This window comes from Schistocerca gregaria, chromosome 11 (genome assembly GCF_023897955.1).
Source record: "Schistocerca gregaria isolate iqSchGreg1 chromosome 11, iqSchGreg1.2, whole genome shotgun sequence".
Taxonomy (NCBI): domain Eukaryota; kingdom Metazoa; phylum Arthropoda; class Insecta; order Orthoptera; family Acrididae; genus Schistocerca; species Schistocerca gregaria.
The window spans coordinates 99,738,244-99,750,709 of record NC_064930.1 but is presented as its reverse complement, the minus strand read 5'-3'; the positions used below and the strand labels follow the sequence as shown (position 1 = coordinate 99,750,709).

Below are 12,466 nucleotides of genomic sequence, written 5' to 3'. Positions count from 1 at the left end.
TGTCCGGTCTATACTGTCCTGTGCAGCACTCCCCTTGTCTAGTGCTGTACTGTCCTGTCCGGCACTCACCTTGTCCAGTGCTGTACTGTCCTGTCCAACACTCCCCTTGTTCAGTATTGTACTGTCCTGTCCAGCACTCTCCTTGTCCAGTGCTGTACTGTCCTGTCCTGTCCAGCACCCCCTTGTCCAGTGCTGTCCTGTCCTGTCCTGTCCAGCACCCCCTTGTCCAGTGCTGTACTGTCCGGTCCTGTCCAGCACCCCCTTGTCCAGTGCTGTACTGTCCTGTCCTGTCCAGCAGTCCCCTTGTCCAGTGCTGTACTGTCCTGTCCTGTCCTGTCCTGCACTCCCCTTGTCCAGTGCTGTACTGTCCTGTCCTGTACAGCGCTCCCCTTGTCCAGTGCTGTACTGTCCTGTCCTGTACAGCGCTCCCCTTGTCCAGTGCTGTACTGTCCTGTCCTGTCCAGCACTCCCCATGTCCAGTGCTGTACTGTCCTGTCCAGCACTCCCCGTGTCCAGTGCTGTACTGTCCTGTCCAGCACTCCCCGTGTCCAGTTCCGTCCTGTCCAGCACTCCAGTGCCTTACTGTGCAGCACTCCCCGTGTCCAGTCCCGTCCTGTCCAGCAGTCCAGTGCCTTACTGTCCAGCACTCCAGTGCCTTACTGCCCAGCAATCCTCGTGTCCAGTCCCGTCTTGTCCAGCACTCCAGTGACTTACTGTCCAGCACTCCCCGTGTCCAGTCCCGTCCTGTCCAGCACTCCAGTATCTTACTGTCCAGCACTCCCCGTGTCCAGTGCTGTACTGTCCATCACTCCCCTTGTCCAGTGCTGTACTGTCCAGCACACCCCTTGTCCAGTGCTGTACTGTCCAGCACTCCCCTTGTCCACTGCTGTACTGTCCAGCACTCCCCTTGTCCAGTGCTGTACTGTCCAGCACTCCCCTTGTCCACTGCTGTACTGTCCAGCACTCCCCGTGTCCAGTGCTGCACTGTCTAGCACTCCCCTTGTCCAGTGCTGTACTGTCCAGCACAGCCCTTGTCCAGTGCTGTACTGTCCAGCACTCCCCTTGTCCAGTGCTGTACTGTCCAGCACTCCCCTTGTCCAGTGCTGTACCGTCCAGCACTCCCCTTGTCCAGTGCTGTACTGTCCAGCACTCCCCTTGTCCAGTGCTGTACTGTCCCATCCAGCACTCCCCATGTCAAGTGGTGTACTGTCCTGTCCAGCACTCCCCTTGTCCGTTGCTGTACCATCCTGTCCAGCACTCCCCTTGTCCGTTGCTGTACTGTCCTGTCCAGCACTCCCCTTGTCCGGTGCTGTACTGTCCTGTCCAGCACTCCCCTTGTCCGGTGCTGTACTGTCCTGTCCAGCACTCCCCTTGTCCGGTGCTGTACTGTCCTGTCCAGCACTCCCCTTGTCCGGTGCTGTACTGTCCTGTCCTGTCCAGCACTCCCGTTGTCCAGTGCTGTTCTGTCCAGCACTCCCCTTGTCCAGTGCTGTACTGTCCAGCACTCCCCTTGTCCAGTGCTGTACTGTCCAGCACTCCCCTTGTCCAGTGCTGTACTTTCCAGCACTTCCCTTGTCCAGTGCTGTACTTTCCAGCACTCCCCTTGTCCAGTGCTGTACTTTCCAGCACTCCCCTTGTCCAGTGCTGTACTGTCCAGCACTCCCCTTGTCCAGTGCCATACACTCAGGACTACCCCTGGGTTCCTGTTGCAAACTCGCTTTCAAGCAGTCACCCCATTCACGAGTGCTGTGATTTGCTAGAGTGCTCGCACAGTGTCTTCTTGCCAATGCGCAGTCACACAAACATAATGAAACACATTCGAAATATTGGAGTTACATTTAAATACTTGAAATGAAATAAATATTCCTACAGATGGACCATAAACACGCTCTAACACACATTATTGAATACATGTTTAATTAAATAAACATATATCAAAAGAAAAGAAGCAAAAGGTAGAACAGGAGCCTAATGTCCCTGTGCTTTAGAAAGCACAATAATACAGTAAATATTTAACCAATTTTTTCATGAATAGTATTCATCGGGTATAAACAAACACATACATGAATAAATACATTTATGTGCATGCTGCTACCGTTTTATCGTCTAACTGTGGAGTAGTTATGGCCTGACACAATCGATAGTAATCGCCATTTTGTCCTCCAATAGCTCATGTACTATTCAAGTTACATGTCTGTAATTCATACCAGTTTATGTGTACACTAATAGATTTCTAAAGACACGTCGATCGACAAAATCGGAAGAAGTGTTTATGCTTTGGAAATTTGTTTATGTGTGTTACTTGTATAATTTAACGTAAGATACTAAACTTTAAACTAACAAAGATATTGAAAATCTGATTACACAGCCAGAATCGTCGTGGTAATAATAATAATGCACAAAAAAAATGGTTCTGAGCACTATGGGACTTAACATCTTAGGTCATCAGTCCCCTAGAACTTAGAACTACTTAAACCTAACTAACCTAAGGACATCACACAACACCCAGCCATCACGAGGCAGAGAAAATCCCTGACCCCGCCGGGAATCGAACCCGGGAACCCGGGCGTGGGAAGCGAGAACGCTACCGCACGACCACGAGATGCGGGCTAATAATGCACATGTTTCTCTTTGGGGTATCATGATTCATCTGGCACCTATTAATTTCTATACGAACTGTGAAATGTCTCCCATTAAGTTTTCACAAAGTCCGCCATCTTTGGCACTCCCAGCACGTCTCCTTCATCTGCACAAAGAACCGTCCTCGTCACAGCGGAATACCTGGCCACAGGAGAGGACCACTCTCTGGGGCTACCAGTCCCATTCGGCAAACGTTTGCCACCACGAGTATGCTGTCTGGCCCTGGCTTTGACGAGCGTGCTGTGCGGTCGCCCCAATTCCGGACATGTAATATTTCCAGGGCGCCACAACTCGCCCGTTACCTCACAAGTTGGAAGTGGGACTCATCAGAGAAAACAGTTCTATTCCAATCAATGAGATTCCTGACCAAAGCCATGTCTGGAGACAGGGATACCAACCTGACTGTCTCCCATCAGATAGCCTGAAAAGCAGGAGTGATGGTCTGAAATTTCATTTCTTTTCACTGCAAGATCACTCTGGTTGTCATCCGTGGTTCCCTTACGGCGCAGTGGTTAGCTGATGGTGTTTTACCCTCCCCATTTTGTTGCATTTTATGGTAAGCCATCGTAGGCTAGCTTTTTTGCAAGATAACGCTCACCCGCACACGGCGAGAGTTTCTGCTGCCTTTGGGCTTGCCAATATAACCTTGGCCAGCGAGGTTCCCAGACCTCGAGCCCAATTGAGAATGATTGGAGCAATATAGACACAGACCTCCAACCAGTCCGGGGTTTTGACGATAAAACACACCAATTGGACAGAATTTGGCATGATATCGCTCAGAAAGACGTCCAACAACTCTGTCGAACAATGTGAAGCTGAATAATTACTTGCATAAGGGCCAGAGATGGACCAACGCATTATTGACTTTCTCGATTTCTGAACACCACCCCCCCCCCCCCTATGAACCATAGACCTTGCTGTTGATGGTAGGCTTGCATGCCTCAGTGTTACAGATATTGGTACCATAGGTGCAACCACAACAGAGCGGTATCTGTTGAGAGACCAAACAAATGTGTGGTTCATGAGAGGGGCAGCAGCCTTTTCAGTCCTTCCAGGGGCAACAGTCTGGATGATTGACTGATCTGGCCTTATAACACTAACCAAAACTGCCTCGCTGTGCTGGTACTGCGAACAGCTGAAAGCAAGGGAAACCTACAGCCGTAATTTTTCCCGAGGGCTTGCAGCTTTACTGTAAGGCATGGGAAGCTGCATCAAACCAGTCTCTGGACTGAAGACCACAACAACTACAACAATTTCTGAAGTTCTTTCTCTTCAAGTGATCATCCAATTCTGTAACTGTAATCATTTGTTTCTCTGTTCGTGTGCACCATATTATCCTGTTATGTTCTCATTCTGATAGTTCCTTCATGGTGCATTGCTTTGTTTTTCGTCTTCGAGTGTAATTTCTATCTATGACATCGTTTCATTGAGAGCACCCGTAGTAAGCAGTGATACAAACGGCCCGGGTTCGATTCGTGGATAGGTCAGAGGTTTTCTCCACTCAGAGACTGGGTGTTGTGTTGGCTTTATCGTCATCATTTCATCCCCATCGACACGCAAGCTACTGAAGTGGCGTCAACTCGAAAGACTTGCATGAGGCGAACGGTCTACCTGATGGGATGCCCTAGCCACATGTCATTATTATTAGCAGTAATACAACGTCTAAATGGTGTCTGTTAGACACGACATGGAGGCTTTTATACAATGTTGCAGTGCTGGTGTTATTCTGATGACGATGCACTGCGGCGACCACAGCCATCACTAATAATAATGACTACCATCAGCTGTAGAATGGAATGATGATAGTGAAAATTTGTGCCAGAATGGGACTCGAACCCTTACCATTTGGCTATCCATGCATGACTCAAGGCCAGACCCAAACTGATGGTAATCACTATTCACAAATGCGAATTCATCTGATGTGTTTAGTAATGGCTGTGGTCGCTGAAGTGCATCGTCATCGGAACAACACCGGCACTGCAATATCTTATTTATCTGTCGACACTGGGCATGCACCTTTCAAGTACAACATCTGATCTGTTTGGGAATACACTTAATGGATTTGAGAGTAGAAATCGTAGACGCATGGTTGACGACATATGGAACTTTGGCTCATGGTAGTCATTATTCACAATTGCGAATGCATGTGATGTGATGGATATAAATTTTTCTATAAAATTAACTGAACCTTATATACTTTTTTATTTATTTTTTACTATTTTTGCTACAGAGGGCTGTAGAAGACTGGCCCACTGTTTGGCAGCCATGTCTGTTGGACAGTCCATACAGCTAACGAAAAAGTGGTTCAAATGACTCTGGGCTTGGACTTAACTGCTGAGGTCATCAGTCCCCTAGAATTAGAACTACTTAAACGTAACTAACCTAAGGACATCACACACATCCATGCCCCAGGCAGGATTCGAACCTGCGACTATAGCGGTCGCACAGCTCCAGATTGTAGCACCTAGAACCGCTTGGCGACTCAGGCCAGGTATGGCTAACACTTGTTCTTAATGGAATGGTGGGTTTGTGAAGTTTTGGTATACGACACGATCTTGGCAGGAACAGTTGTGATTTGATGAGACATTTCTAGTCGGTGGGAGAAATCACAGAGGCTTCTACTAGCTGACACATTACCCTAAGTATTGATGTCAGGGGATTTCTTTGAATCTCTCTATACCTTCCTGGCTGTAATAAAACTCCAGTTTTACTGCAGTAATTTCACTACTTAGCACTAGCTGCATTACTTCCTTATCTGCTGGAAACTCTATAATATATTAGAATTTAAATCTTGGAGATATTTCTTCCAACATTTCTTTAAGTTACTGTTGTCTTAGTAGTTATTGGCTCTGGTGGTGTGTCCAGCATTAGGAGCCGAAGTCTTGGGCGCAGAAATATGCCTTGGACCATGGCCTAATACCAGTTAAGCAAAATTCACCAGTAGATTGTATTTTAATTTGTTATCAGGATAAGTACGGGGGAAGCATTTATAGCAGAGGCGGCCAAGACATAGACTCATGGGTGACTCCCACATGCGAGTGCCAAAGCACTCAGCCTCGTTTCGCATTTCTCCCCACTGCCACGCCACGCTGTCTGAGTGCGAGATGGGAGAGCTCTCCAGAGGTATACAGCTCCCACAGGTCACATCCAATCACGATTCAGTAATTATACTACTCAGGCTACGTCATATAACTGATGAATCTTGACAGGACAACGGAAAAAATTGTCAATTGATCTGCATCAATATCGCCCTGTCTCTCTGACTGCATGATCAGTCTACCGTTACATCGTACCTCGTTGGAAGTCAATCGATCACTCCTTCCACTCTCTGTCATCATTTAACGCAGATGCAAGTAAGTTTAAGGGCAGATGGTTCTCTTTTTCGCTGGAAATCGTCAGATACAATATTCAACTCGCATGTATCAGTATTACCTCAATAGACATAGAGTAGAATGTTGACTCGACAAAAGAAATGAGCTTCCTTCGTTACCGGCGCTTCCATGCCAAAGTTTTCTCGTTTTCCTCTTTCTGTTGCATGCTCGTTCCAATGTATAAGAATTGTTCTGCCGCAACCAGAAGACACGCAAATACTTCCTCAATTTCCCTGCATTTCGATGTATTTTCCCCTCAATTTATACGTATTTTCCGTCATTTTTTGTAACTTTATGGATTATATGTCACTTCTAACGATGCAGTGGTGACATTACTTCTCCTTTGGTGTTCTAAAATCGCTGGTAATTGTAGTACAACAGCTAACACCTAGCCCAAACGCAATATTTGTCTGCTCGGTAGGCGTAGTATAGCGCTGTACTCAAATGCCTCGTCGCTCCCAGCCACATATTCTACAGTAGCAGCGTGTTTGCTCTGTTTTCTATGTCTATGTCCATAGATGTGTCACGGATGGCTTTGTGGCAAGGGAACCTACCCAGCCTTTGTACAAGAGTTTGGAGTGTGATCTCAGTCCACTGAGAGTGCTCTGGTCACACGCCGGGCTAGTGTGTGTGTGTATGTGTGTGTGTGTGTGTGTGTGTGTGTGTGTGTGTGTGTGTGACCGGAGGGGGGGGGGGCGGATGACTTGTGATCTTACGACTGTGGGAAATATATAGTGTTGTGAAAAGTATATACAGTGCCTGTGCTTATGCTATTTGTCTTAATGGTATATGTATAATTGTCTTGTGATCGATAGCTATATGCAGGATTTTGTATGGTGCAGGATACCAATTGCGTGTTTAGTGCATCGATATGGTATGTGGTGATATAGCCTGATTGGAGATCGGCTTCACGCTGAAATATTCGAACTTTCCTCGACAGTAGCTGAGTAGTGTAATCGATGAGGTTTGTTTCTGTGTTTGATGGTATGTAGACCACTTTTTCAGTGTTTAGCTGTCAGTGCAATATGGTGATCTGCACAAACTATGTAGTTTTGCTGCTGAAAGTCTTGTCCGCAGAAAAAAAATGGTGGACAGTGCCTCCACACCAGCAGCATAGCAGTTTGGTGGGTTAATTCAGTAAGAGCTGATCAGAATACTCCATGCATTCACAAGACTTCCTGTGTGCAGCGTATAGGGGCCTCTATAGACTAATTCAAACAACATGGGGGAAAGGTATCTACAGAAAATTCTGAGAGTAATGTGATGTCTTCTATGTTCAAGGGTTCAAAGACAAGTTGAAGCGGACTCCCATCTCTGGTGAGATACTCTCCCTGATCTGCCCTTGTGGCATTAGGACATCTCCAGAGCAGCAGCTGTAGGACACCAAAAATTCTATCCATTTTCTCTTCTGTAGGACAGTGCTTCGAATTCTGTTTGCATAACTGTTCTGATTTTCCTGTCTGTGCTTAGACAGTGCTCTCTTTACAAACAAACAGAATGATTTTATGATTAACAGTGGTTTCACAAGCATGAACAAACATGATAAAGGCCTTTAGCAGTGAGAACAAGGGTGAACATTTACCATTTCTGAGACCTATGTTGAAAGCAGGACACTAAGATTTCTGGGAACAATGGGCTGTCCTGTTAGGTTGGCTAGGAAGAATGCATCCTGTGTTATTTTGGGATATTATAGTAAACTGTTTCTGAAAGCATTGCAGAACATTTCTATAGCATGTCCAGAGGGAGACTTGGCTGTTATTTACATAGCCATGAGACATCAGTATAACACAGAGCCTTTTAGCTGCTCCATAAAGGTGAGTCGCTAGGCAAACATCTCGCTTGGCAATTAGACCACTGGCCCTCCAGGTGTGAAGGTGATGCATCAGCCACGGTGGCTAGGTAAACAAGAGCGTGGCCAGATGCACCTTGCATGTGGGACAGACTGGAGTGGCGTGCATGCCCGACCCACATTTTGTCATCATTCCACCTTGGACCTCTGTAGGGAACAAATCACTGACATGTCGCGGTCCAATTTCTGTTTGTGCACTGCATTACGACGACTGTTTAAGCGCTATGAGTTTGTTTGCAGAGTGTTATACATGCATTTTTCTCGCAGTTTTACGTGTATTTACGTAAGTGTACTGCATTTTTTGTGAACATATCTGTAGGCTGTTCGGTGCATTATTTCGACAGTTAAAATTAGTGAGCGTGTTTGTAGAGCATTCTGCATGCGTTGTTCTGACGATTTACAAGTTGTTTGTGTGTCTGTACATCAGTGTACTGCAATATTTCGGCTGTTTTCGAGCAGTCTGCAGGTCTGTAGGCTATGTATTGTGATCCCAAGTACGTCAGTGCGAGCGTTTTGTATCAGCATAATAAATAAACTACTTGAAATCTATCCGTAAATAAATTGCTGCAACTTCCCACTGAAAATAAATACACTCATTCCTCTCCAGCAGCTGGACACAAACTGAGTCCTTTTCCCGCCATTTGCCCCCCCTCCAGGCCGCCATCTTGGATTACATCATGGCGGGGGGGGGGGGGGGGGTTGACAGCACCCTCTGGTGGCAGTACTGGGTACTAAGTCATTTGGGTTCTGAACCTCATGGTGAACACTGTGGATGGAGCTATTACCTATGACAACGTAAATTGTTTAAATAAACAATGCATGCAAAATAAAGAATTATGTCTGACGTATCCAGCAGCCCAGCACAGAGTTGTTTTCCTGTCGATCCCAACGAAGAAGTGGTGGTTGGATGATTTAGATTAGCGGAGGTAGACCAATTAACCTACATTCCGACCAAAATTTGAACTTCCCTCCATGAACTCATTGTGACATTGCCACATCTAACACTGCCATCCGGGACCACCATTTTGAATAAATCTGGCAAAATTGCAGCATGGGGTGATGTCCCTGTTGCCCCACTACTATGTATCTGACGATATTCTGCAATGCCTGATCTAATAACTCCCAAAGTAGTTCATGAAATTCAACACAAGAAAATACACCAGGAGGGCTGGGGGGGGGGGGGGGGGTTTAGAGTCCATGGAGCAGTCTGTTTTGAAACTGGCATTTGCCTTGGAAGGACAGAGTTCTTGTGTGCTTCGGTATTCTGCTGCTTTGTTTGCGGTGCGTCAGCTTGTGCCGCACTGGCAGGGCACGGGGATAAAGAAGGAAAAAGCATGTGTTTCGTTAGGAATTCCACAGATGCTTTTGTAACATCCAGTCTGTCAGTCATGGCGCATGTGCCGACGCCAGCTTGTGGCAGCCACTTCCCAGGCTCTCACTGATGGAACCCAACTTCGAGCAGCGTGTGCGGTGGAGTTCTGCTCAGTCCAAGTGAAAGGTGATGGCGATCGGTGCCTCCTTCGCGATTGAAAGATGTGATGGGTGTTTCAAAATGGTATTCCTTGCGCGATCTGAATGACAAAAAAAGCGATCGATGTAATTACTTTTTACAAGACCTGCATCTTCCCAAGCAGCAGAGAATGATGAGGAAGAGAAGTCCAGCCCCTGATTACTGAATTTTTTGTAAATAAAGAATATACAACTTGCACTTCCTCTCATGAGATCCTTGCTCTTCACCACAGAGCCGCCAATTTCGAGATAGAGGAGGGGGAGACAGGAAGGGAGGGTTTGGGGGGCTTAGCAGAGGAGGAGGGGTTAATTATTTGATCAGTTTAATTAAGTAGCCAATCAAATTGATAAGAGTGAAAGAGGGCTATTCGAATAACTCAGGTCTGAAAGCGTACCCGTATCGGCGAGGGGAAGGGGGTGGGTTGGAGGCTTCCTGAGATTTTGGGTGGAAGAAGGGGAGGGAACAATAGGTTAAGGACCTGTCAATCAAAAGGATGGATTATCGCACCCTCAGGGGGTCATTACCTGTCAATCAAATGAGAACAATAGCTTTGCCCCTGAGTTCATACTGGCCCCTGATGTAGGCAATTCGCACTAGTCTTGTTGCAGACCTTAGCGGCTCGCCATCTTACAACTATTCATGACGTCACCTTTCCGGCTTAGATCTTTTTTAATATGTGACTTGTAAGTAGTGTATCTTTTTCCACTCAGTACAAACTTTAATTTTATTAATGTATTATATACTTAATACGTTTTAGAACAGTTAGTCTAATTCTGAAGACGACGCTCATAGTAGCGTCGAAACCTGGTCAATTTGGCTTAGTATTTGTGACTGGGGGCTTATTTGTTCTAATATAATGAAATTTTCACTCTGCAGAGGAATGTGCACTGAAATGAAACTTCCTGGCAGGTTAAAACTGTGTGCTGGACCGTAACTCGGGATCTTTGCCTTTTGTGGACCAGGGGCCCTACCGTCTGAGCTACCCCAGCAGGACTCACTTCCAGTCCTCACAGCTTTACTTCTGTCAGTACCTCGTCTCCCACCTTCCTACGATTTCGAGTCTTGGTCTGGCACACAGTTTTAATCTGCCAGGAAGTTTCAACCCACACTAAACTTGCTCTGATTCTCTATTTGTTCCACTACTACTGGCATTCATTTTAGAAAATTCCGACGATAGATCTCTAGACTGCCTCCATAGTACAAACAGCTGCTAGACCAGTGAACCTCCTTCATACCACAAATAAATAGTGAAAGGTAAACAGCACTGACAACACTATTCTGCCGAACTGAAGAGACCGTGGGCCACACACGTTGCACATGTGAAGTTAGGCATGCTGTGGCCAGCTCTGATTTAGAGCTTCTACCCGGTTGCATTCATTCAACTCTTAAAGGTTCGTCAGTGGCCAGAGGTGAACAGGGGACACAGTTTGCATGAAAGATGTAACACTTCATATATGTTTGTTTCATTTTCGCCGGCCGCGGTGGTCTCGCGGTTCTAGGCGCGCAGTCCGTAACCGTACGACTGCTACGGTCGCAGGTTCGAATCCTGCCTCGGGCATGGATGTGTGTGATGTCCTTAGGTTAGTTAGGTTGAAGTAGTTCTAAGTTCTAGGGGACTGATGACCACAGCAGTTGAGTCCCATAGTGCTCAGAGCCATCTGAACCATCTGTTTCATTTTCCAGGCAACTGATGTTTACAGTGGTACAATACACCTTTTACAAACGACAAACAGCCAATGTGTCAAACACAATGCATCGTAAGAACACATATTAAAAGCAGAAATACACTGAAGCGCCGAAGAAACTGGTATAGGTATGCATATTCAAATACAGAGATATGTAAACAGGCAGAATATTGTCATACAGTGCCATAGCAGTTGTAATCAAGTCTTTGTATGAAGCACTTGGAATTCACGACATCCAGGAATATATGGCAGTGTATAATAATACTGTTTATTCTTGAGAAATGTATATGGGGCCTGAAGATGGGATAGTGGAATGCTGAAACTGATAGCCAAAATAAAATAACATCTCAATTAAACGGCTGTTGGCGAGTTTCATTGATAATTACTTGACCAGCTAACGTCCCCTGTCCATGATGGATCAACAGAGACTATTATTTACTTGCCTTACATTGTTTACCAAACCCCTACTCTGTGGTATGTAAGAAATACAACTACCTAACAAATACAACCAGTTATTAACAGCCCCTGTAAACAATTTTCTTTGCTAGTGTCTTTAGTCCCTTCAGAAAATTTATAGTGCAGTTTATACCTCAGTAAATGTTGTCATGTGCTCATGGGCAGAACTGTCAAATTTTTATGAAGATGTCTATCGAATTTTGAATGTTTCAAGAGAATTGTAATACAGCCAAATAACATTTGCTCTGATGTAAACCAAATATATTATGCACAGTAAAATATTACAAATGCGGGTAATGGTTTGGCAATGAAAAAAAAAATTTTTTGTAGCTCTGACAGAAATGTTAGTTAATAAAACACGAATATATTGAGTTGCTGACCCTGATGCTGATACAATGATGGAATTTGCAGTAACAGTATCGTTACATATTCAAATTAGGAACTGAATGATATAGTAAACCATGTTCTGGTGGAAAGTAAGCCTCTCTTTATAGCTAATAGACTAACATTTTATTAGAATAACTCTCTACACATCCACTTCTTTATGCACAAATCAGTACTTGCTGGCATTCAAACCTTGCAGTGGTGGTGCGGTTCCTGCATCAGGAAACACTGAATCTTTGAACATAGATTGTAATCTCTCGCCAAAGTCACAAATTGAGAGACTGAATAAAGCTGGACTCAGGGTTAAAGGACTGTCCATAGCGCCAGCACTTCATGGAACACTGTTCGCCATCACAGCATGTGAGATAATATTACAAAATAATTCGTATAAGTAAAGAATGATATTCTAAGCCAAAAGCGAGCTATCCATAGCATTTGTGGTGTAATTCACACATATCATGTACACTTTCATTTAATCAGAGCGACATTCTCCCACTGACATGACAGTACATTTGATTTCATATAAGATTTTTGGATGCTAACGTGCTCTTGTTTGAAAGGAATAGTAACA

General features: G+C 45.3%; 1 protein-coding gene across 1 annotated transcript in view; it reads right to left on the bottom strand.

Moving 5' to 3' along the window:
- LOC126295047 (hornerin-like) overlaps window positions 1–12,466 on the bottom strand; it is a 156,107-nt gene that overhangs the window by 102,752 nt on the left and 40,889 nt on the right. The window contains exons 3-4 of the mRNA XM_049987296.1: window positions 769–1,644; window positions 70–559 (exon numbers count right to left, since the gene is read on the bottom strand). Of these exons, the coding sequence (XP_049843253.1) occupies window positions 70–559; window positions 769–1,644 (1,366 nt within the window). The remainder of the gene's footprint in view (window positions 1–69; window positions 560–768; window positions 1,645–12,466) is intronic.